We start from the raw sequence: 24937 nt of genomic DNA on the forward strand, positions 1-24937 counted from the left end.
TTAAAAAAAGTGTTCTTAAGTAATCTTGGAACAAGAAGCCCTGAGAAGTTGAACGAACTCAACCAAATACAACCACTCCATTCATATTATTTAACTAGTAACGTAAAATAGTGATTGGTGCAACAAAACATTTATATATATTTATGTATATATTTAAAAGTAAGCGTACCTTTTGCTCTTGCGAAGCACGAAAACAATTTAATAAAATCACCAACATCCTCTGATGAGTGATGACCCGTGTCGGCACCACTTAGCCGAACCACATTAATTAATCCACAATCAAAGTGTTGGCCGCACGTGGGACCCACAATCCCCCAAGGGTCGTGTCGCATTCTCCTTGGCTACAACCCTTCTTAAATTTATCCACGTGTCCACTGCTACTTGGGCCTACACGATTCTGAGGCTCGTGATTGGTCGTCGCGTCGACGCGAGACCTGCAGTGGATTCGAACCGTTGGCAAAATAAGCGAGTTACACACGACTCGGTTAGCGTCTTTCCGTCCCACGCGGTTGAATCAGAGCCGTCGGATGAACTTGATCGCACGGAGTTACGCTGTTCCTGCGGAGCAGTGTAAGGGAGCGAGTTAGTAATGCCATAACTCTCTGACGAAGGATAATAAACTGGAAACTAATTCCTAAAGTTAAAGTAACTTTTACTTTAGTCCTTTAATTTTTATGTTTACTTTCGAAATTTATCAAAAGAATTCACGTATCTTTGCCATTGGTTCTTTACTTCTTTAGAAATAACTATCTGTAACTGATTAATTCAAATATATAATATCTATTCATTATAAATCTGCATACCCTCTATTTTGTACATTTAATCCATTGAATAAACTTCTAGATACTCAATAGATGATAGAATTAAGATGCGAGAGTTAATCTATGTGTTTCTTTTTTTCTCTTTTTAAATAGCAATGGCAATAAGGGGAAGAGCTAAACTAAAATAATTTCAAAAAGTTAAGAATCTGAGCATACTATTTAAAAGCATGAGGACCACAATGAATGTAAATGAAAAGGTTAGGGACTGAAGTGTAATTTACTCTCTCTGGAAATTGTACATCCTCTTCCCAAATACTCGTCCCCACCCCAACTCTCTTTGCCCGTTGCGGAAACCCCAAGAAAGGCGCAAAAGGGGAGCACCAAATCCCGACCCCAATTCCTCGATTCCGATCCCCCCTTCTCTTCTCGACGCGGGGTTGGTCGCATCGGCGGCGGCGATGTCATGAAGGCGGCGGCGGCGGCGGCGGAGGAGGAGGAGGAGGTGGCGGAGGAGGAGGTGGAGGAATGGCGAGGGGAGTGGTAGAGTGGGGGAGAAGAGGAGCGAAGTGGTGCTCCTATAGGAGGATCACCATTACGGTGTGCTCCGTGAACCTCTTCGTCGCTCTCTTCGTCCTACGCTCGCTTTACTCCTCCCTCTACGTTGGCGATCCCTTTCCAGGTTAGAAAAGAGCGAATCTAATTTGGTCTCCTCTTTTTTTCTGATTTTTTCGCTTGTTTTTGGCTCGCATTTTCCCTTTTTCTGACGATTTTTTTTTTGGGTAATTTCAGAAAATAAGCATTCGGATGATCCGATTAAGAGGATAGAGGAGTCGATTCGGATTCGTAAAGCAGCCGAGCCTGTTGAGCTCGTTAAAGTGGTGAGATCCCCACTTAGTTTTTCTCCTTTTTCTCTATTTTTGTCGATTTCTTTGTTATTTTTAGATGTTTCTTATTTAGATTGTGGCCTCTTTTGCTAAAAGGTGAGGAAGCTGAGAAAAGAAGCTTATAGAGAAGAGAAGAGGAAGGGCAAATTGCTACCACTACCTGTGAAGCAGAAGCTGACCAATGAGATTCTGCAGAGGTTGAGGAGTTTGAAGGATAGAGATAATGCTACTGAACAAAGAGGTGACTGCAATTTTTGCTTTTTTACTATTATTATTTTGTGTCTTTTGGTATAATTGATTCGATTTCTTCGGTTAGCTGATGCATTTTCTGATTTGAGTGAGGAAAAAATTGAGTGGGTATGTTATTGGAAAAGTTGAAAAAAAGGATTTTTTTTTTCCTTTTCCCTTTGTTTGTAGCGGCTTGAAATGAATTACAGGAGGACTGAAAGAAGATTTTTGTGCAAGTTGGTTATCTTTCACATCTAAGCATTTAAACAGATGTTGGGCCATCATTGTCAAAAAAAAAGTCACTTTTGAGTTCTTCCTTTCTACATTGTAGGGTGACTAAATATCTGTACATCTTATTGCCCCGGATAAATGAGTGTATTGTTTAGTGTCAATGTTTATTCGACTGCGGGATTTGTATGTTAGTATCCTAAAAGGAGATGGATTACCAATTTTCTCTGATAAATTTTTTTTCAGAATTTCTGGTTAGATTGCTTAATTTCATGGGTAGTTCTTTTTTTCTTTTTAATTTACGATTTTTTTTTGCTGTCGCATTTCATGAGAATTTTGGTTTATCTTCATGTTGCCAGTTGCCACCTGATAGGATGGTGGTTTTGACAAGTTGTAACTTACGGAAAAGTGTAAAGCCAATTTATCTTCTATTGGGCCTTATATGATGTGGCCAAATTTCATTTCTGCCTAAGGAACAGCAATGTTGCTCGCCAACTTTTGTTTGCTCATCTTGTCACTCCTCTTTGTCATGTTTATTGTTTCTCAATGTATCATGTTTTATGACTAGGCTTTTTTGAGAATTTCTTGTTAGTTTGCTTAATTTCTTGGGTAGTTCTTTGTTTTTTCTTTTTAATTTACAATTTTTTTATGGTTACATTTCTTGGAAATTTTGGTCTATCTCTGTGTTGCTAGCTGCCACCTAATATGATGGTGATTTTGACAAGTTGTAACCTAAGGAAGAGTTGTAAAGTCATATCATGCTTTGCTGATAATGATTCCAAGATTGGGAATTGGCCAAAATATGTTGACAAATGGCATTGCGGTAGGTAATGGAGCATTATGGATACTTTTATTGAGATAATGCTCTATTACTTGCTTGCTGTAGGTAACTGATGTGATTTCTGGTTTTATCTTTCTCCAACTTTGCATCTGCTCATTTCTCAATACATATCCTCGGACATGGACTCCATTTTACTTGTAGCTGTTATTAAATATAAAACATGAAATTAGATAGCTTCATTTTGTTCATCAAATTATTTGGCTGAAAGTTAGTATGCTGGAATTTTTTAGCAGAAGCAGTGGAATTGTGGCGTGCTGAGAAACTAAGAGATATTAAGATGGCATCAAGGAAAAGGTCATCAAATTCCAGCATTCCTGCCCAGGAAGCAAGTACGTGGCACTTTACTAGATTTTTATTTTTCACCCCCTCTGCTGCAGTTTAATGAGTTGTTAACCTGGCTTTTATGATCTCTGATCAGAGCCTGAACTACCTTTCCCGATTGTTAATTTTTAGTACATAAGAAGCATGACTTTATTTGTAGAAATGTTGAAACGTGCGTTGGGGTCCAACTGGCTTATGTTTATGGAGGACATTGGTCTTTGGATGCCAGCTGGTGTTACAAATACTGAACATGATGACAAGCCTGCAAATGAGCCTGATGGTAATGTCCATTATGTTTTTGCCCTCATTTCTGTCAACAACCTTGTATCTTATCTGCATTGGTACTTGTTTGGTGTAGCTCTAGAATAGCTTCTTATATTCTGAAATCATAAGCTTTCAATCACCAGGCAAAGGGCAAACAAAAAAAGTTTGGAGCTTGTGCCCCTGGCATGAAGCTCTAAATGGTCTTTTGGGCTGCAAAAACAAAAGCTCCAATCTAAAGCTGCTTCTGCTGTAGCACTAATCTGTTTTGGTGATTATAATTAAAAAGATAAGGCTATTAAGTGCTTCCTTTAACAACTCTAGTCAGACAACACTTGTACAAATGCTCTCTACCGCAAAAGTTAAACTCAGGCTGTAGTAAAGTCTCTAGTCAGACAACACTTGTACAAATGCTCTCTAAAGTTAAACTCAGGCTCTAGTAAAGTCCATTTAAAATGTTGTTGCAAAACTTTTTACTCTGGTCTCTTTGGATGTACAGAAGAGGAGATTATACCTGGTCAACCACTGCCTCCCGAATGCCATGCCGAGCTCCATACTGATTATGATGGTGCTGCTGTTAGATGGGGCTTGACACACCACAAGGAAAGTGCTGCTGACTGTTGTCAGGCTTGCCTAGATCACGCTAAGCAAGCTAAGCCAGGCGAGATGAAGTGCAATATTTGGGTCTATTGCCCTTCGGAATTCGGTTGTTATTCACCGGATATCTATGAACACAAACATCAGGAGTGCTGGCTGAAACAGGTATTCACATGTTTTCGTTGAATCAATATTTACAGGCTCTACTATTACAAGCACATTTAGCTTTTCAACTGCAATGCTAGCCGATGTTTCCGATTTCTGAAAACTGTCAGCTAGATTACGATCTCTCAATGATTTTTTAGTTACTTGCTTATTTGGTACTAAATATTGAATATAATTTTATGAGGTGTGGAGCTTTTCTTGTGTGATTACAGTTTGTAGATTATCCGCTAGTTTTGGAGAAGTCCCCCTCTTTATCATGCAGATTTTCATCCGAAATTTCTTCAATAGTAGATTATTCTTCTCTTGTAAGTTTGTGAAAATCGTTGCACGTGGTGCTTTACTTGTTATCGACAAAATTTAAACTTCTACATGAAACTGCCACTCTAAGTATTATTTACTTTCTCTATCGCAATCAATCATCAAACTGCGATATTTAGGTCTTTTAGTGTTGATCGAAAAACAAACGAACAAACTACTGAAATGCTTTTCATACTAACTAGCGAACTATTTTGGTTGTCGTTTCCAGGCCGAGAAGCCTCGATTGAACTTCAAAGACAAATATTCCGAGAGGTACAGAAGCTCTCACCCCACAGCTCCTGTCGTCGTACCATGGATCTCAGGCGTTGTTAGCTGAGTTCCGCCTCATTTTTTTTTTTTCCATTCATAGTTGCCAAGTGCCCGATCCTCGTCCGAGGCATTAGTTTTGCATTATGTTGCAATATTATCATGTCGAGCTACCAAATTATTATTTTCACGAGCAGCGCCACCGCCCGATCCTCGCGCAGCATTTTTGGTCACCAGATGCCATTGATGTCAAAAAAAATATCTTATTTCTTGCCCTTGTATATTTTAGCATCGACATTAATATTCTTCTCATAACTGGTTAAATGTTTGTTCGAGGGGAGGCTTGTTAAGCTGCAGAACATGTTGAGATACTGATGGTGATGCATTTATCATGGTCAAATATCGTATTGGCTGTTTTGAATGGCTGAGATTTGCTGATTACAACCATGTCACAGAGATTGATGTAGCTGATTTTATTAGCTTTAATTTGGTAGACTAGTGAAAAAGAAAAAAAAATTAAAAAAAAAGCTTTGTAGTCCTTTTTCACAAAGAATGAAAAAACGAACAGACCCCTCAAAACTCTTTTCTCAAATTGATACTTTCTTTGGTTTCTAACATTTTTAACTGATTTTTTATAATTAGATAATTAAAAAATTTATTAAACTTTATGGCTTAATTAGTTATAAGTAATTTATTAATCTCATTTTATTCGCTATAAAAGTAATTTAAACTAGTAAATTTATTAGAATTGTTAATTAATTTGGTAAAATTTTAATTTATTTCACTAAAATTGCTTGATTTCTAAAAATGGAAAGTTAAAAAGTCTCAATCAAATTACCCGGTTCCAGTTATGCTGTGTCTCAATTATCCTCCGCAACGAAAAGCGTGTAAATTATTCTCCTGCATTTTTCCATTGTTTCAAATGTTTCTAAAAATTTAGAATAAATGTCAAATAAATAATAATCTACCAATTTTAATATAAATTTATAAAATGGTGCAGAATTAAAATTATTTAACAAACTATTAATTTTGATAATATTAACAAAATTGAATATCTCTTTTATTTAATTTTTTAAACTATTTTTAAATTATAAATAAATAGGAGGGTTTTGAGATGATCCCCACACATTTCCACGTATATAATGTTACCGGTTCTTCCGAACGAACTTGGCCACGGTAGGGTTAAAGTGCGAAGAAACCCACGCCGCGTCCCTGCACCCCCGCTTCGCTCAGAGCGTCTGAGGTAACTCTCTCTCTCTCTCTCTCTCTCTCTCTCTCTCTCTCTCTGAATTTTGGGAATTTTTGACGAATCGAGGTTTTCGTAAGATCTTAAATCCGTACTACTTTATTCTCGTTGGGGTTATTAAACGATCTAATTATAGGTTCTGATGTGTGGAAGCTCTTTAAAACGAATCCCAAATCCTAAACCGATCGTCGGAGAAAGAAATTTGTGTTCAATTTGATACGGTCCTGTTATCTTAGTAGAGTGAGCAACCCTAATTGAAACTGCTTCTGCATTAAACCCTAGAGAAGTTGTGTGGGCTCTGTGAAGAGCGGCGAAGGGCCACTTATAGAATCCATTTTAAAAACGCCGGTTATGATTTTTTGTTTTTTTTAATTTTTCGATCGAGATGACAAATTGATTGTATGAGATGAGGCTGAAGAAGGATGTTGGAAGTTAGAAGATCCTGGATTTTAGGTGAAAATGTATAAAGCTTATCTCAACTATCACCTATTTGGATTTGACCATCTAATCTTTAGACAATTTGGTTTTACTACCTGACCTTTTAATTTATTCGATTTGAGCTAATTAGGGGCTTTTTAACTTCAAATTTTGCTTGCGTCGTTTATTTTTATGGGTTTAGTTAGTATATTTTATGAAATTTACATAATTGTAAATTCATTAAAGCAAGCAGTTAGCTTAAATTTATATCAGAAGAGCCATCAGATCACTTAAAGCAAACAAATTGAAAGGTTCGGTGCTAAAATCAAAATTTTGAAAGGTTGGGTAGTTGATCAAAGTGGTCTATAGTGGTCTATAGTTCAGATAAGTTTTATATATTTTTACCTAGATTGTATGCAAAGATTTGCCTTTCCGTAGTGAAAATCAAACAACGCTTCTTTTTAGAGACAGTTTCGATGCCGGAGTCCAACTTAAAGCATTGTTCCTTAACATCATTGCTTAGTTTGAATATCTCGCCTTTTCGAGACTATAGCTGTCCTCTTTATTGTGCTTCATTCAGTTTGGCTGTGAGAGAAAACGATTTGTCACTGTCTTTCTGTTACTGGGGTTTCCTATTATTGCTGTATGTATGAGAATTATCTCTTTTTTTTTTTTTTTCGGTTGGTAGATTTGTGGCTACTGCTGTTATCCATGTTACTGTTTTCAACTGCAGTGATATTGGCTGAGCTAAAATTGTCTCAATAGTCAATAGAATATGTTCAGAATCTGTTCCTGTCTCTCATTTGAACACGTGCCAGGTTTGATGAAACTGTTCGGCCACTAACGATTTCAGTTCTATCAGTAATTCCGCTGGTTTGCTAGAACTCCCATTCTGACGGCGAATTCCCTTGAGTTTTCTGAGTATGCCTTGTTGTCACTATCCTTTCTGATCATGCCTCGTTATTTCTAGCACCTTTTGGGATTAGTGTAATTCTTGAACCTGACAGAACATTAGCTTTGTTGTTTGTCTGTCTTGAGAATGTCAGGCATTGATCTTTATTACAATTTTTTTTACGTCGGTTAAACATATTCCAAGTGCCTTCTGGGATGCAAAACTGCATGTTCAGCCATCTTTATTCAGTAATGAACTTCCCACGCCATATACAACATTCCTCTTTTTACTGAGTTTTTTGTTATGTATTATTAGTTTTTAAATGAAACAAATGATGTCTGCATCACTCTGTTACCAATTTATCATCTCTCCATTTGAATTTCTGTGAAAAGGCAAGTAGGTTTGCCCATGCTTCGTGCTCTTGATATTTCCACTCACCGGACGCATTATGAAGTTCTATCAGTAAAGGAAGATGCCGCTTATGAGGAAATTCGGGCAGCCTACAGGTCAGCTGTGCTGAATACTCATCCTGATAAAGCTCAGAAGGTTTCCGTTCCATCGCGGGCTCACTTTCAAGAACAAGAATTTCTGGATGTCCAAAAAGCATGGGAAGTTCTCTCTGATTCCAAATCCAGAGAAGAGTATGACAAGGAAGTGCGAGCTCTAAGACAGGAGTTGGAGGTTGTTGCTGATGAGGTTGAATTGGGTGATATGACTGTAGAGAATACTGGCGAAGTTCAAGAGCTTTTATATTTATGCAGGTGTGGTGACTATTATTCCGTAAATTCATTGGAGCTCAGGGAAATGGGGATTATGTTGAGTGAGGATGGAAGAACAGAAAAAAAAGGGGTTTGTATTGATCTTCAACCTGTCTCTGTTCTACTGCCTTGTGGTTCTTGTTCACTTAAGATCCGTTTGACAATAGATGCGGCTTGCTGATCATGTTGTTAACTTTTTTGGTTGTACTTCTTGTGTTTGAACAGTTGAATCCATTCGTTTTGATTTTTTCCATTCATGTTGGTAATTAGAATGGGTTTCACAAATTTTGGTCTTCGAGGCTTTAGATTAACCTGCGGCGGATGCTATGTGATAGAGGAATTTACTACTGTTCGTCATGAAACCCTTACAACAGATGGATGTGGAAGCTTGCCTTTCGCACAAGCTTACTTCTCTGAGCCTTAGATTGAGAACTTGACTTGCAAATTTATACTGCGTATCTGAGGTTTATCTTCAATCTTGTGATTTAGAGAATGTAATTGAATGAACTGAATGCTTTTGGAATCACTTGGCCAATTCGTTTTATTATTAATATTATTTTTTCCATTAGCTTTGATGTTTGTGTATGCCTTGAGATGTGTGGTCATGCAACGTGCATTAACCAACCTGCCTAGTCGGCTACATGTGCAGGTTTTGAGATCCAACATGCACAAAAGCAGAACTTTGCAGAATTATCAGCAGGCCGGTGCTTCTAAAGCATTCTAGGTCAGTTTGTAATATTTTTGTGCACTTCTGACCAGAAATACTTGGTTGTGACAGCTCGTAAAACTCGCATGCTATAAGCTTTTCTTGCTTGCTGGCTTGTGCTGTACATTCCTATACGAGCATTTCTGGAAATAGATCTCCAGTCTCGTTGTCCTATTATAAACATTTTTATATAGCATCACCCATCAACATACCTAACAAAATTTAAACATGGAAAACAATAAGATGCTTTTATAAGAATACAATGTTACAATTTCTGTCTGATTGTACAATTTTGCTCAGAATTATGAATCAAAAAGGTGTTGTCTTCATTCTAAGGAAGATCTAACTTTTGTCAGCCTTAAATTATGTATTATGGGCAAAGATAGTTGAAGACCATTTCAACGTAAATAACGTTGATTGGAATTTCAGCTTGCAAAAGTCCAAATAAAAACTGCTATATGCTCCAGAACTTCAAAGGGCTTTCTTAACTTCAAAAAATCCAGGTCTCTCCGCGTTCGCTGCAGCAACATCTTCAGGAGATGCAACAGCAACCACCGCCCCATTGTTCTTGACCGACTCAACCACATCAGCAAACTCCTTGAAATCCTTTAAACTGTTCCACAAAGCAGAAGGGGAGCCATTGAAAGAAATGAATATTGAATTTACTGGATACTGGATGATTCAGTATGAAAGTTTTAACACGCTATTTCAATGATCGTAATAGTTTAAAACAAATCCCCAAGAAAAAGCAGGACATTTGAGCTAAAGCCGCTTACCTGGTTGATAGAATTTCTTCGCGCCTCTTTTCACGTTCCTCCTCAGTGACACCCAGCAAATAGCGCAGTAGACTGATGACAGAGAAAAGACGTTGGTATTAAACAGCACCATTCAAATTACAAAAAAATAACGGAAGTTACAAACACACGGGCATAGAGTATAATAAGAACAAAATGAGCATATCAGCGGCCAAGGGGTCTAACAAAAGAAAAGACTTCATACAAAAAATTGATGGAATTGCCACCCCATACCTGCTATAACCCTTTGCATCTGGCAGCTGATATGCATCAACATCTCCTATTGTACCGATAATGGCTTTTGTGAGAGTATCATCATCCATTTCTAGTTCCCTCAGAAAGTTGGCCGTCCCATCATAGATGTCTAATGTCTTCAATAAGTTTGGATCACGATAGGACAAGTAGGAGAATACTCCTGCCAAAGGAATGGAATTAGTAGTCGGACTTGAGTAAATGCGCCAACAGTATAGGATTGCCGAACACTAGAATAGGAAGTAGATTCTTATAATACATGTAATTTCAAATTTTCAATTGAATCCAGCTATCCAAGGCCAATAGATAAGTTAACATTAGAGTGAGCTGGTATGCACCTGAATGGGTATCAAAATCACAAAACCCTCCATAAGCACCACCACTAACTCGGACCCGGTCCCATAACCATGTGTTACCAATGTACTTGGAAATGACATAAGCACTTCCACCGAGCTGATATCCCGTCTCATATATATTAGCAGCTTTCCCAACGTAGTTAACCTGCAAACATGAAAGGAACATTATGATGCTTGAATGGAATCAACGGAAGTTATGATTTGACGCAATTTAACATCAAAGATCTGATTAGGACCTGAGTAGGGATAACTATGGCCTCATTTACTGGAGAGAGTAGGGCCGGCCAGGAGTCAATACCAGCTGCTGAAGCATTTGGGAGTGAATCAAGAAATTTTTCAATATACTTAGTTGATTTAGTAAGATTTTTTGCATCGGTAGTGATGTTGACTAAGCAGCCTTCCTTTGAGAGCAGGGACTTTCTTATCTCCTCGAGTGCAAGAGAAATTTTGTCCCAATCTTGATCTACTTTCTTTTCAAGATCTTGTAAAAATTCCAAATAACTAGCAAAATACCAAAAAAGAAAAAAGAAAAAGAAAAGCGACTGTTAACATAATAACAGTGGCTGAAAAGTAAATTATGTTAGTTGATAACACCTAAAGAGGTATTCCTATATTCTAGCAGCTATGCACTAAATAGTGTATTAATGCAGATTTTGCACACATCATTATATCAATGAAAGGGTAGAGCATTAAAATCCTATATTTTGATTTTACTTCATCTCAACGATTGCCTGTGCCGCTCGTGGCACTTGGTGCCACCATGCTGCCGTGCCACGCCGTGCCATACCATACTGAGGCTGTGTTGGCATGAAGAAGCAGTCATGCCAACACCGTATCAACATTTTTTTCCAATTTTTGAAGCTTTTTGAGTTTTTTTTATGTAAACGTTTTACAAAGGTTCTTTCATACTTAATACGATGAATCTTACAAATCTACTAAGATTTGGAGCAATTAATAAGTTCCATCGCATAATAAGACCAACTTCTACTGGAAAAAAAAAGGAGAAGATTTTCTCCAATTTCTTTTATCATTTTATATCTAGTGAATTACCCATGATAGTGTTTTTTATAAAATTTTATCCAATTATGACTTCGGTTTTGGTTTCATACATGTACTTACTAAATTGTGTAAGATATAATACATAAAATTATTATATCCATTAGAGATATTAAAACACTCTAAAATGCTATTTTTTTCTTAAAAATTTACTAAAAAAGCCTGAGCCAATGTGTGCCAACGTGCTACTGGTGTACCACTGGCACGAGGATCCTTGCTTCATCTTTTTTGACACAACAAAATTTGAATCACAAGATAAACTAAGAAAATGGAAATGTCAGGCAAAAGGTTTGGAAGATTCTGTTGATTAAGATTAGATTAACATAAAAGTCTATATGAGATTATATTAATCTAGAGTTCTATTAAACTAAAATCAAAAGGTGGAGAATGGATTCCGAATAAACCTGCACACTTGTCACCTTACAAGTGCATCCAGGAAAAGTGGCTTGCTAAGCACAGATTTGAAAGAATGATGTGGAGTTAGGCACGTGCAAAAATGTTAAGCTAGCATCTCAACTTTATGTATAATACAGAATGCCAATATTTTGGATATAGTACAGAATGCCAATATTTTGGGTCAAAATCATCTTATGTAGCTTATGTTAACTTTTAACATGTCAAAAAAAAGAAAAGAAAAAACAATCAACCTATATTGCACCAATGAAAAACAGCTCCTGACAAATCAGGGTACTTCCAAGGTCCAGAACAAGTTAAATAATTTTACCTGAGGCCACCCATCTGTTCGGAGATCCATCCTGCTACATTTAACTTGGCATCCATTCTAGCAGCTGCAATTCCATGGCCACTGCCTCTTAATCGACTCTGCAAACATAAATATATTTTTAGAACATTACAATGATAAGTTTCCCGACATTCAAAAGGTTAATGGTTTCTTACCTCCATTCTTGCTTTGCTTTGAGAAACAAACTGCTTAAATCGTTGCTGATCAGTAAACTGAACTTCTTGAAGAACACAGTTAATCTGCAGCCAACAGGATAAGCAGTTCCGTTAAAATGCAACTCATGAGAAACTGCTAACTAAAGCTAAGTATACATCAGAACAAGTAATAACTCGAATAAGGTCTCGTACACAATATAGCATCATAATCAACCATTTACAATTTAAATTTTGTAACGGTTGAGTATGTACAACAATAGAGAACATTACTAGCTGTTATTGTCTTATTGAAGATTAAACTATCACAGAACATTTACAAAGGGGCTGTACATGAATAAGTATAGAGGCATAAAATGCAAATATGTTATACCAATTAGTTAATTAAGCCTGCTAGATGAAAGCAATGTGAATATTTGACTGCAGAACTAAATATAATGGTAAATACCAGGTTAAACAGGTCCTCCACTCGTTCTGCCATTGCCTTTCCACGAGCAATAATACGAGTACATGGTTCTACTTTTCCTCGTACGGATGATGCAAAGGGATAAACTGAAATACCTCCAGTTTTTCTCCCAATTAGTTGATTAAGCTGCACAAAATCCATATCTTTTGTACCCATCTCCAGCAAAGACTGACTGGAATTAAGCCTCCAGTGTTAGTTCAAATTAGAACTACGTTACAAAATTTAACAAAACAACCGGAATTTTACAGTCAGCTAAGGCAAAAACATATTAAAACATTTCTCTCACCAGAACAAAGGCACCAACTTAAGAAGTTCTTTCTTCAGCGAACTCATATCAAATACAACTTCCGAGTAGATGACATCATTGGTGAAGAGGTCGTGTTGCAAAATCTTCACTCCATTGATTTCCCCTATCTGCAAAAAGAAGCAATACTAATTTCCTACTATTCTCTAAACCAAATGATAAGCAAGCTTAGAATATACACTTACAGAAAAAGCTAATTAACAATTCCACATACATTGTTTATATCGCCACCATTACTGAATGGAAATATTAGCTAATAATCACGAGTGAAATCACTACCTTTGGAACCACTTTATAAGGCTCTTCAATTATGCTAATAAAAAGTGAATGCTAGGGTGGCTAGAGTGTAGTCACCTAATCCAAATAAAAATTGTGATATTTATGGAATTTATGATATGACTGGGAGGGGCCAGAACATACTTCTATGGGGACATGAATAGGTTTTTTGGGGATGTCTTGTAGTGAAAGGCTGGGAACAGATTTCAAGGCTTCAGGCGGATCAGGAGTTTCTTGCTTTAAACGGAGTTCCTGTGTAGCACGTGCCAGCTCAGCAAGATCCTCTTGTGTCATACTAACTTTAACTTTTTGAAGGATTTCTTTCTCAGCTGCCTCATCTTGCGATGCTTTATCTGGATCAGGCTGCAGACTAAAAATTCTTAAAGACTACCCAAAAACAAAGGTAATTTTCTCTCGAGTAAAATTCTAAAGCGAAAAAAGACTTTTTTGCATACCTGCATTTCTACTGTGACACGATGAGGGTTGTTTAAAATGAATTTCTCAATGAGAGGAGAAAATACAGCTTTGGAACCTTCTTCAGCAATGCGCGCTTTCAGCTTTTGCAAAGGTTGTTCATATCTTAGAGGCTCGAAAGGGTCCATATCGTAAATCCATTTGCCCTGCCAGAACGAGAAGAATATATGACTAAGTTTGGTCGGGCCCGAAAACTAAAAATTCAGCACATTTTCATCACAAATGAGAAGAAAATGGGACTTTTCGCATATATAACCCCAAAAATATGCAAAATTGCATAAATTCCCGGTTAGTATTTGTGTGCCATGTCAGCAAAAAGTGTACATACTTGCGTTTATCCCCTTCCCAATGGTATATATGGTGTTTTTACACATAAACCCCCTTCAGGGGCCTGTGCACAAGTAATCAAGGTTTTCAGTGCACGAACACAAATGCCAACTTTGCAGCATGTTTGAGCTTTTTGCTCATTTATAGGGGTGTATATATGCCACAAAAACGAAAGGTAAGAATGAAAAGTGACCCTACGATGGAACGCAGCATCAAAGATAGGCCACGGGGGAATGATCCTGTGTTATTCTCCCTGAGGGAAAATTCGATAGTGTTCATGGATGCCTCCACAGCTTCAGAAGAAAAGCCTTCTTCTGCCAAATTCTTCAATGTTTCCATCACCAATTCCTCCACCTTGTTAATATCCTCTTCAGAGACACCTTTCAGCCCAATACTAAATTGGGGTTGAAGGAGTTCGTCCTCAACTCCACCACCAACTATAGCATCTCCTAGACCACTTTCCAGAAGAATTCTTCTTAATGGAGAAGCAGGTGTACCCAGTAGTAAATGATCCAGAAAACCTAGTGTAAGTTCAGTTTCTATGTCTAGGGGCTCTTCTGACAGCAGCCAATTAAGGCACACCATGTGTTTCTTTTTCACATCGCCACCTTCACCAGCAGGATATTTCTCAACAATTCTCAAAGGTTGCCTAAACAGCTTTTGTGATTGAACCTTTGATTCATCACGGGCAGGACTCGCTTCGAACTGGTCAAGGTATTCTGCATGACACAACTAAGATGATAATGAAAACTTTAAAACCCAAATTATCTTGTACTATCTCTTAATTTAGACAGGTCATTTTTAGTAATATAAACCATTCATCTATTAACACAAATTTTCTTTGACGCTGATGTCATTGTTGTCCACAGACCACAGATAGTAGCTGTGTTTCTCACAGTAGGAAACCAGACAAAATGAAACATGAAAAGAGACATTTATTCACATCAGTGATCTAAAGAATCAAGCTTGGGAGGAGAGATTACAGTCAAAAAATTTGCAGCAGGGAGTCTGACACTTCACTCTTGACTTTGTGGTTCACAAGGAGAAAAACTGAATTAGAACATTTTTAGTAGGCCTCCTGTCCGAAAGCATATCAAAAGACTGCCTCTCACATTACCTAGGCACATTTCCAAGATAATATTCTCCGATCATGCATAGCTATTTTGACAGGGGTACATAAATACTTCATTCTCCAACTCCCACTTAGAATTTTGTACTAGCTTCTAATGATGAAATGAAATAAATACTTCATGTATCTTTAGAAATTCAACTAATTTGGCAGAACATCATAAAGATTAGGAATGATAATATGAAGTCATTAGTCATTACCACTTAAGATACGTAGCCGCTCTTTTGGGTCATCATCTCCATAGAACCATATCCTGGCATTGCTTGGATGATAATACTTATGGTGGAACTCCTAAAACAAAGTTGCAGGATAGACATATCACTACAAATACAACCATATCAAGCTAGTGAATGCTACTGGATTAGGTCAAAGAAACAGCATTTTCATGTATATTAACACATATATAAGAGATATGACAAATATTAGAAAAAGTTTATCGACAGGTTCACAATCAATAATGTTGTTGAAGCAGATTGAGGCATTTGTTATGAAAGCTGATAAGACCACTTGTCTGTTTCAGTAGACAACAATGTTGTTTAAACAGGCTGATTTTAGAGAAAGACTATGTTGACGCATTTATTAATCAAAATAAGACATCATTGGTGAATGACTCAAAATGTTTGCTCCAAGGCCTACAACTCTGTGCACAGGCCTTGAAACATTCATTTATCCGTGGAAACTAAAGGTATGCTTTTTCTGATGGTTTTTCATCAAAGCTTCCAACCATTGTACACAAAATTTAATTTGTTCGACAGCTCTCTAACAGGCTTAGGCATAAAATGTATCATGCATTTTTTAATATTTGCAATCAAAGAATCACGCATTTAACTATGGGAAGACCAAATTCTGAAAAAAACAACAACAATAATAATAATAATCAATGAACATATTGGAGACCTTGAATTCTTCGAATGTAAGCTTTGGGATTTCCTTTGGGTCACCACCACTGTCGACACCGTAAGTATTTTCTGGAAAAAGGGCCTGCAAGGAACTAGAGGGAAAACATAAATAATGTGAACTAAATATCTGATTACAATAGAAAGGCCAGAAAGAGATTATTCTATACAGGCACTACATTGACAACACATAAACAATATGGCAGCAAATGTTAGAAGCAAACAGGTGCTGAGAATGTCAGCTGGCAAGTACCTGACAAGAGCATTCCTCGCGTTTATACATTATTAGACTACTAAAAAAGATAAAAAAGGATTTAAACATCAAAACAATTATTCAAATTTCGAACTTTAATATGCTTCTTCAGTTAGCATGTACATGATATTGTACGGCACTACTAAAATTGAATATAAAAAAATTTGCTAGATCTGCTGAAAATAGGTCAGCATGAGTGGAATCATCTATTCAGAAATTATATCCAGGGAAGAAAGGATATTACTATGTCTGTTGCATGTTGAATATGACTCAGTAACAATAGTAATAATGAGTAAATAACATCTAATAATCATGACCATTGCAGAAGTGCTTAATATCATTTATACACATGATGTAACAAGGAACTTGCCTGCTGGGCAACCCTTCCCAGTATGTTATCAGGTTGGGAGTACACTCCTTTCATCTCATTGAATACAACACCTGGAATGATTGGAAAAGCATGAAGAATTCGTTCAGAAAGATCTCTTCTAGACAACAACCGGGGCAAAGCATAATGGGTAATAACAAATTCAAGAATCTTCTACAGAGAGGGTATGAATCTGCTTTGGCTTAGCGAGATGGTCTGACCTTTGTAAGATATATCTTCAGCAGGGTCATTAAGCTCATAATGCCAACCCTCCTGTTGAAATATTTGGAAATCCTCAACACATTTTGGAAAGAAGACAGCATCCAAATATACATCGACCAAGTTGTAGAAATCCTGAAAATTGAAGAACAAACTCATAAGATGTTTGCAATATCATATGGCAAACAACTGTAGCAACAGCAACGATTTCCCATGGCTATACCTTGGTATTCGTTGAAGCAACAGGATAGCAGGTCCTATCTGGATAAGTAAATGCATTTAGAAAAGTGTGTAAACTGCCCTTTAACAGCTCAACAAATGGTTCTTTCAAGGGATATTTTCTTGATCCACACAAGACACTATGTTCAAGAATGTGAGGTATGCCGGTTGAATTTTTCCTGCAACACAACAAAATTCAACAGGAAAAAGGCATTAATGTGACCATATGGAGACGAATGGAGTATAATCTTTTTGCAAAATCATAAGCAAGCGCATACAACAGGATTATGCACCGTATGCAGCATTCTCTCATTTACTTTTTTCTACGAATTGTAATGAAACAACAGACCCTGTAAAAATAATTGCAGTACGACAAACCATAGATTCCTAGAAATATAAAAAGAAAGGCTCATCAAGTATACCATGCAAGCGCTGACGCATGGCTGTTCGAGCATGCAATGCCATGATGTATCTTTTAAAAATTTGCACATATGACCAAATAATTCGGCATTCTCTCAATTAATTTTTTTTTACGAATTCTAATGAAACAACAGACCCTGTAAAAATACTTGTGGTATAACAAACCATAGATTCCTAGTAGTACAATAAGAAAGGCTTATTAAGTAATTATGCAAGTGCTGACACATGGCTATTTGAGCATGCAATGTCATGCTGTATCTTTTAACAATCTGCACAAACAACCAAAAACACAAAGTTACTTTATATTCAGAAGACACCAACTAATAATCCATTACTTTTATATGCTTCATACAATGACTTTTTTTTTCAGAAAAATCAGCAATGTAGGGTAAACAAGGTCGTCTGAACATCCTGCATACAACAAGTCAAAATCAATTCCTAGACACATCCAAGAAAGAACAAAATTAGTTGAATTGAGAAAAGCAATGCAGAAAGCAATGAAGGGGAGAAAATATTTATGTACTTACGGAGGAGTACGGAAGACGATCCCAAAAACTTTATTCTCGTCATCATTGGATACAGACAATACTTCTGCTCCAGTCTTTTTATGCTTATAGAGCACAGCAGTTGATTTGCACTCATCTATTGTTTGTTCAGATATTTTTTCGAACCCAAGCTTCTCAGCATATTCAGGGCTAACATCTAGATCTGTTTATATCACAAAAAATAAACAGATACAAAGGCAGCAAAATCAGCATTTAGCTAGAAAAGGTTGACTGAGAAAATAGAAGATTCAGATCATTTCTGCTTACATGATGAAGAATAACAAATAATAAAAATCTGTTGCCCTCTATAGCAGAAAAAAAAAGCAAAATTTATTAGATTCATAACACAACTCTGCGAGATAGATAAGTCTATCAGAGCCAGCAACTATATGAACTTAACTGAAAGGTCAAGTAATAATGATACCCATAATACTAATGATAGTTACAATGATATAGTAACTATTCCAACAAATATAGCTAGGTGAGCCACATCATCAATTTTAAACCCATTTAAGTTTTTGAATTCTTGGATAGAGTGCAAGACAGTCTTGACATGTAGCCAAATGAACTGACTTTGCAACAGAAGTATAGATTGCAGAATGATGGAGATAGCCTGATTGATTTTCCCATATTGTATAAGCAAAGGTCAAAACGAGATTAAGCGCGAGGCCTCAACTACTTGGCAAGCTAAAAAATCCCCAATATATGGAACATGTATATCGCCTAATAAATATACAGACGTATTGCTTATTGATTGTCTCCTGATTTGCCAAAATTTCATTTTTGTGTCTAGCTCAAGTCCTGGAGTAGGGCCAAACATTGAGTGTCACCGAATTGCCCGAGTGCATTAGTTATCGTAAATGGGAATATAGTAATCACCAACTATAAGGATGTGGCAATCGGGTGTATGATACAATATCTCATCTTCTGTAAATACTGTTCCACAAGCCACTGTTGATAAACAACCCAATACTGGATGCTTGCAGAATTGTTACATATATAGCAAACTAACATTCCACCATTTTATCACTAACCTCATTACCACCATAAGCTCATAACAGCAGAGCTGCAGAAGCCACTTACTATATCACATAAACAGCTATAACGATAAAAAATTCACAAGCAATAATAGCATCAAAGCACAACTTCTAGGAGAAGCGATTCGTCCTAAAACCTAATCTGATCGAATCTGTACCACGAGACACGGGCGAGGGTGAGGTGGATACGGCTTGGGGCGCCACGGAGAAGGATCTTCTTGTTCGATCATAAGGGACGGAGACGAAGGGGAAACAACGCAGCGCGGCAGCGGCGGAGGAGGAGGAGGAGGGGGATAAGGGGCGGAGATGGTGGGGGCGGCGCCCATGGGGGCGGGAGGAGAAGAGGCGGAGCTTCGCGCTGGGGCGGCGGAGGAGTCGGCGACACGCCGTGGAGGAGCACGACAAGGAGCGGAGGAGCGCGACCCTCTCCATTGGAGGCGTCCCCGAGCTTCGGGGGAGTGTCGGAGACGAGGGATAGAGCTCCAGAGGTTTATCGAGGAGGTAACGGAGGAGGAGGGAGAATGTGTAGTGTGGTCTCAGCCGCTGCTCGCAGTAGAGCCCTCGTACAAGAGTTTATAACGTGTACAACAAGAAGAGAGGGAGGGCCACAACTCACAAGGGAGGAGCATGATATTTTTCGTTTGTTGTTTAACGGGCCGGGTTGCGAATATACGAGCATTAGATCGATCGTCAAGGCCCATTTAGCAATAGTAGCCCAGGTAGTGTACACATTAGCATCTGGAACATGAGATTAAAAGATTAGGGCCTGTTTATTTTTGTGGGTTTCGGAGTTTAAATTCCCGCCTCCGAAAAAATCGTACGTCTCGGAAATCGTGAGATTATCTTAATTTTCATTTATTTATAATAATTGTAGGAAGATTGGTCTTCTAACTTCAGTTGGGTGGAGAGTAAAGTCAAATTGGCAAAACTCACAAGCTTTGGCCTTTTTAATTTCCCGCTTCCAAACATCCTCTAAAGAGCCTTGTTTGGCCCAAACTTATGTATGTGATTGGATTTCTCCGCCAATGATGTCTCCTACAATTGAAACTCACTGTTGAGTCGTATAAATGAAGAAATGCTACTTATAAACTTCCTGTCGAGATTTACATAAATAAAACTCTTATGTCCGAAATTTTTTTTTTTTAAATAAAATTGGACATTGTTGGAGTCGTTGTCATTTTTTTATTATTTAAAATAAATTTGTTACGTACCAGAGTGGAAGAGAGAACAGTGGATAGCTTGCAATTTCTATGTCCAAAATATTTGTTTGGCAATAATAAAAAAATATATATAAAATTATAAATATGGTATTTAAAGTTTATCCTAAAATATAATCAGAATATGTGCTGCAGGCCTTCAACGTCTCATTTGACTTTCTCGGCGGCCGGTTTGCTTGGAAGGACCGGCAGCCGAGCTGGATAGCTAGCAAGAAAAGTCAGAAAAAATATCTACATCTTATCGGTACAGCGCCCCTAACTAGATTCTCCTCTAATTCTTATTGTCCAAAAAAATTAATTGAATAATAAAGATAAACTTCAAATAGCACTTATATGGTTTCCTATTGTTTTATTTTAGTACTCTATAGTTTAAAATTTATCAATTTAGTATTTTATAATTTTTTTTAACTTTTCGTTAATTATATATAAAAAATTTAGATACTTTATCTATGATTTATCAATAATAAAAAAAATTAGTGTACTAAATAATAAAAAAATAAAATAAAATTATAGAGTATTAAAATGACACATTTTAAAGCACAAGATACTAAAGAGAGAAAGCATAAAATCAGGCATAGTTTTGTGTTATAAATAATTAAGCTCTATGCTTCGTTAGCATGCGACCATTTCACCAACAAACAAGCTTCCTCCATGGATCCGGACTCCGAGATCCGTGTCGACTTCCCCCCGTACCTACGCATCTACAAGAGCGGCCGCCTCGAGCGCCTCATCGGCACCGACACCGTTCCAGCAGGCTTGGACTCAGCAACAGGAGTCAATTCTAAGGACATCGTCATCGACGCTGCGACCGGCGTCTCCGTCCGGCTTTATCTCCCCGATCTGACCGCCGATAAGACGGAGCAGGAGAAGAAGAAGATGCCCGTCCTCGTTTACTACCACGGCGGCGGCTTCCTCCTCCAGTCGGCCGCCTCCCCGACCTACCATAGCTACCTCAATTCCCTCGTCGCCAAGGCCCGGGTGCTCGCCGTCTCCGTCGACTACCGCCTCGCGCCCGAGCACCCGCTCCCCGCTGGCTACGACGACTCCTGGGACGCGCTCAAATGGGTCGCGTCTAACAACAGCAGAGGTACGTAGTCTACCGTTGTAGTTCAGACAGTTTGACGCGCCGTATAATTTACTCCACTATCTAATCTAAATATTTTCTGTTTCAATTTTAATATCATATTAAACGACATATTTAGAAGGAGCGCAATAGTACATGTGGAGCCCGTTTGCACTACAAACTTGTTCTAAGCTCAAGTACTACCTTCGAAAATTCTATTTTGCTATACAATTTCTTGATTTGTTCACTTAAAGTTATTTGGTGTTAGTAAATTACGGAAATTGGGGTGCTTTCATTGGCTAGTCCCCAAGTCTAATAAAATTTCTAATAATCCAACAGATCTAGTAAATGAAAAGTACGTACTAAAAATTTAATGAATATTTAATATTTCTCTCAACCCCTGCCATGGTTCGGAATTTTCTTCTAAATTGTGTTCTCGAGCTATCAGAGTGCAGTATTTTAATATTTTATATTATTTAATATTTTACTTTTGGCAGGTGACGGCGGTGAGCCATGGCTCGCGGAGCACAGCGACATGGGCCGCATATTCCTGGCGGGCGACAGCGCGGGCGCAAATATCGTCCACAACACGGCGGTGACCGCCGCGCTGCGGGGCCTCGGGGCGGGCTCGGGGGCGCAAATCGAAGGAATAATACTGATCCACGCCTACTTCTGGGGGAAGGAGCCGGTCGGGTCGGAGCCGACGGACGCGGAGCTCCGGGGGAAGATGGAGAAGATGTGGGAGTACGTGTTCGCGGGGACATCGACGACGGAGGGCACAGACGATCCGAGGATCAATCCGGTGGCGGCGGGAAATGCGGCGAGGCTGAGGGAGCTGCCGTGCAAGAAGGCGATGGTGTGCGTGGCGGAGCACGACTTCTTCAGTGAGAGGGCGAAGGCGTACTACGAGGCGGTGAAGAAGAGCGGGTGGGGAGGGAGGGCGGAGCTGCTGGAGACGGAGGGGGAGGAGCATGTGTTTTTTCTCAAGGATCCGCGGAGTGAGAAGGCGCTGGCGATGATGGACCGCATGATTAAGTTCTTCGGGAGTGATTGAGTTGACTTGGTCTGCTTTACATGCATGAATAAAAAAATGTTCCGAGCGTGTGATTTGGTGTGCGTAAGTGTTCTCTTTCACATGTTTGATTTTGATGAAAACTTTTCAATTTATCTGTATAAAAAATTATATATATATATATATATATATATATATATATAGCAGGACTGCTGTGCTCTCAGGAGCACGGAGGCCTCCGTGTTCCTGAGCCGTTTTCGATGATGGAATTTTCGAATCGACGATCGGCTCCGTTAAACTTGATTTAGGGTATTTGAAGTTTCTAGAAAATAATTTTTGCGATTTTTTTATATCATTTACTTAGTAATCGAAAGAATTCAAAATCAATAATTTTGGATGATTGATATATGCCGTTTTCAAGTTTAACGGTATAGAAGTATTCAAATCAGATGAAATTTTGATACAAAATTCTTCATATTATCTACAACAAAATCAATATTACTGATTGAAAATTTTAGTGCTATATCACCACTTTTTATAGGATTTTTATTTTCAGCTGTTAAAAATTATTGATTTTGAATCCTTTCGATTGCTAGGTAAATGACATCAAAAAATCGCAAAAATTATTTTCTAGAAACTTGAAATACGCTAGATCAAGTCTAACGGAACCGATCGTCGATTCGAAAATTCCATCATCGAAAACGGCTCAGGAGCACGGAGGCCTCCGTGCTCCTGAGAGCACAGCAGTCCTGCTCTATATATATATATATATATATATACTAGTGAATGTTACGTGAAAATGCGCGTAACAATTATTATAATTTATTAAATCAATATAAATTTGTACATTATATATATTTAAAATCTTACAATAAAAATTATATTTATAATTTAATAAGTTATATTTTATTAGAAAATATTTACATATCCTACAATATTCTTTTTTTTATATACATCGAACATTTTTATATATTTTTGATTTTTTATTAATACAAATTTAAATATGTGTTTTGAACTAAAAGCATCAAAATTTAATTCACATTTACTTTAAAATTTAAATTTTAATTTTGATCCACTGTAATAAAAAAATTAATTATTAATTCAGATTTGATATCAAAATTATATTTAATTCATAATTTAAACTCAAATTTTAATTTTAATATAAAATAGATAAATAGGAATCGTATATTTTAACAAATTGATCATAACAATTTGTTTTTATTTGAGATATTTTTTAACAAATTGATTATAATCATTAGTAGGATTGAATTTATAGATGGATATGAATACTATTTTTTAAATAATTGATCATGCATGTTCTTATTTGAGATATTTTTTTTAACAAATTAATCATAACATTAGAATAGATTTTTATATATAGTAGAGATTTAATACGATTGATCATAACCGTTCGTTTTATTTGAGATATTTTTAACAAATTAATCATAACCTTTTGTATGGATATTATTTATATTCCTTTTTAATATAGTAGAGATTTAATAGATTGATTATAACCGTTCGTTTTTATTTGAGATATTTTTAACAAATTAATCAATAACATTGTAGGGAATATTATTTTATTCCTTTTTTAGATTCCGTCTTGTTATGTCGGAATTTCTATACGTTTTATATATAGTATAGATAAGATATATTATTATATATATATATATATATTATATATATATATATATATATAATATATATATAATATACTCCTATACTTTCAAAAATACGAATACTTTCGTGTTTGTAAATTATTTGTCGATGATAGAATATTTGATTTGACGACCGCGTTTTGTTAGACATAATTTATTACTATTGGAACTATTTAAAAAACTAATTTCATAATTTTTTGACTTTTTTTGCCTAGTGAATGGGTGCCTCACAATGAATGGCTGAAATTAAAAATCTCATAAAAATAGTGATAAAGAACTCAAATTTCAAATCGGAAGTTATTTTTCTGACTTTTGATGTTAAGAGTAATTATTCTATTAAATTTTTATATAATTTGGATAATTCTATACTGTTAAACTTAAAAAGTACCACATCGACCATTAAATAGTCATTTTGAGACCTGTGATCGTTTGATAAATATGTCGAAAATTATAAAATATGGTTTCTAGAATAGTTCCAATAACATTAAAATTATTCTTAATGAAGCCGATAGTCAATCGGTATCCTATTATCGAAAACAACTTACAAGTATAGAAGTCTCTATACTTTCGAAAGTACGGAAAGACCTACGATATATATTATATATATATATAGTTACGGAGCTCCCGTACTATAGTGTTTTGTTTTCGATCTTCGGCATTCAATCAACGATCTCACACCGTTAAAACACTGATCTAGAGGTATTTAAAGTTTTTAGAAATAAATTTTTATATTTTTTCGACATCGTTTACTTTATGATCAAAATATTTTCAAAATTGTCAATTTTCAATGGCCTATTATGACGAGTTGGAGTTTACGGTGTAGAAGAATCTAAATTC

The 24937-nt window shown here is 36.9% G+C and overlaps 4 protein-coding genes across 5 annotated transcripts; 3 read left to right on the forward strand and 1 right to left on the reverse strand.

Moving 5' to 3' along the window:
• On the forward strand, nucleotides 1053-5291 carry LOC109711966. Of its 2 annotated transcripts, none has more exons than XM_020235353.1 (7): nucleotides 1053-1440; nucleotides 1551-1639; nucleotides 1742-1886; nucleotides 3173-3271; nucleotides 3424-3543; nucleotides 4024-4286; nucleotides 4813-5291. In XM_020235353.1, exons 1-7 carry the CDS (start codon nucleotides 1287-1289, stop codon nucleotides 4918-4920), a joined length of 978 nt encoding a protein of 325 aa, XP_020090942.1. In that variant the 5' UTR covers nucleotides 1053-1286; the 3' UTR covers nucleotides 4921-5291. The 2 variants fall into 2 exon arrangements, with proteins under 2 accessions (XP_020090942.1, XP_020090943.1); XM_020235354.1 differs by having other exon boundaries at nucleotides 1287-1440; nucleotides 3176-3271; nucleotides 4813-4920.
• Nucleotides 5966-8689, forward strand: LOC109711976 (DPH4 homolog). The gene is made up of 2 exons (XM_020235365.1): nucleotides 5966-6093; nucleotides 7798-8689. Exons 1-2 carry the CDS (start codon nucleotides 5993-5995, stop codon nucleotides 8342-8344), a joined length of 648 nt encoding a protein of 215 aa, XP_020090954.1. The 5' UTR covers nucleotides 5966-5992; the 3' UTR covers nucleotides 8345-8689.
• On the reverse strand, nucleotides 9091-19715 carry LOC109711974 (presequence protease 1, chloroplastic/mitochondrial-like). Its single transcript, XM_020235363.1, has 19 exons — nucleotides 19312-19715; nucleotides 18099-18279; nucleotides 17156-17330; nucleotides 16935-17067; nucleotides 16717-16787; nucleotides 16095-16178; nucleotides 15398-15488; nucleotides 14267-14787; nucleotides 13723-13887; nucleotides 13412-13630; nucleotides 12974-13101; nucleotides 12670-12859; nucleotides 12225-12308; nucleotides 12052-12149; nucleotides 10508-10772; nucleotides 10254-10416; nucleotides 9898-10078; nucleotides 9646-9717; nucleotides 9091-9482 (listed from the first exon to the last, which is right to left on the reverse strand). Exons 1-19 carry the CDS (start codon nucleotides 19583-19585, stop codon nucleotides 9341-9343), a joined length of 3237 nt encoding a protein of 1078 aa, XP_020090952.1. The 5' UTR covers nucleotides 19586-19715; the 3' UTR covers nucleotides 9091-9340.
• LOC109711975 (tuliposide A-converting enzyme 2, chloroplastic-like) lies at nucleotides 20940-22596 on the forward strand. The gene is made up of 2 exons (XM_020235364.1): nucleotides 20940-21457; nucleotides 21931-22596. Exons 1-2 carry the CDS (start codon nucleotides 21022-21024, stop codon nucleotides 22485-22487), a joined length of 993 nt encoding a protein of 330 aa, XP_020090953.1. The 5' UTR covers nucleotides 20940-21021; the 3' UTR covers nucleotides 22488-22596.

The sequence above is a fragment of the Ananas comosus genome, linkage group 6, assembly GCF_001540865.1.
Source record: "Ananas comosus cultivar F153 linkage group 6, ASM154086v1, whole genome shotgun sequence".
Lineage (NCBI taxonomy): Eukaryota > Viridiplantae > Streptophyta > Magnoliopsida > Poales > Bromeliaceae > Ananas > Ananas comosus.

Coding starts and splice junctions, on each gene's coding strand:
- LOC109711966 (XM_020235353.1), top strand. CDS start 1,287: ATGGCGAGGGGAGTGGTAGAGTGGGGGAGAAGAGGAGCGAAGTGGTGC. Junction 3,272..3,423: donor CATTCCTGCCCAGGAAGCAA/GTACGTGGCACT, acceptor CTTTATTTGTAG/AAATGTTGAAACGTGCGTTG. Junction 3,544..4,023: donor GCCTGCAAATGAGCCTGATG/GTAATGTCCATT, acceptor TTGGATGTACAG/AAGAGGAGATTATACCTGGT.
- LOC109711976 (XM_020235365.1), top strand. CDS start 5,993: ATGTTACCGGTTCTTCCGAACGAACTTGGCCACGGTAGGGTTAAAGTG. Junction 6,094..7,797: donor CTTCGCTCAGAGCGTCTGAG/GTAACTCTCTCT, acceptor TTCTGTGAAAAG/GCAAGTAGGTTTGCCCATGC.
- LOC109711974 (XM_020235363.1), bottom strand. CDS start 19,585: ATGGAGAGGGTCGCGCTCCTCCGCTCCTTGTCGTGCTCCTCCACGGCG. Junction 12,860..12,973: donor AAGTTGGTGCCTTTGTTCTG/GTGAGAGAAATG, acceptor GCTTAATTCCAG/TCAGTCTTTGCTGGAGATGG. Junction 10,417..10,507: donor CCATAGTTATCCCTACTCAG/GTCCTAATCAGA, acceptor TCATGTTTGCAG/GTTAACTACGTTGGGAAAGC.
- LOC109711975 (XM_020235364.1), top strand. CDS start 21,022: ATGGATCCGGACTCCGAGATCCGTGTCGACTTCCCCCCGTACCTACGC. Junction 21,458..21,930: donor CGCGTCTAACAACAGCAGAG/GTACGTAGTCTA, acceptor TACTTTTGGCAG/GTGACGGCGGTGAGCCATGG.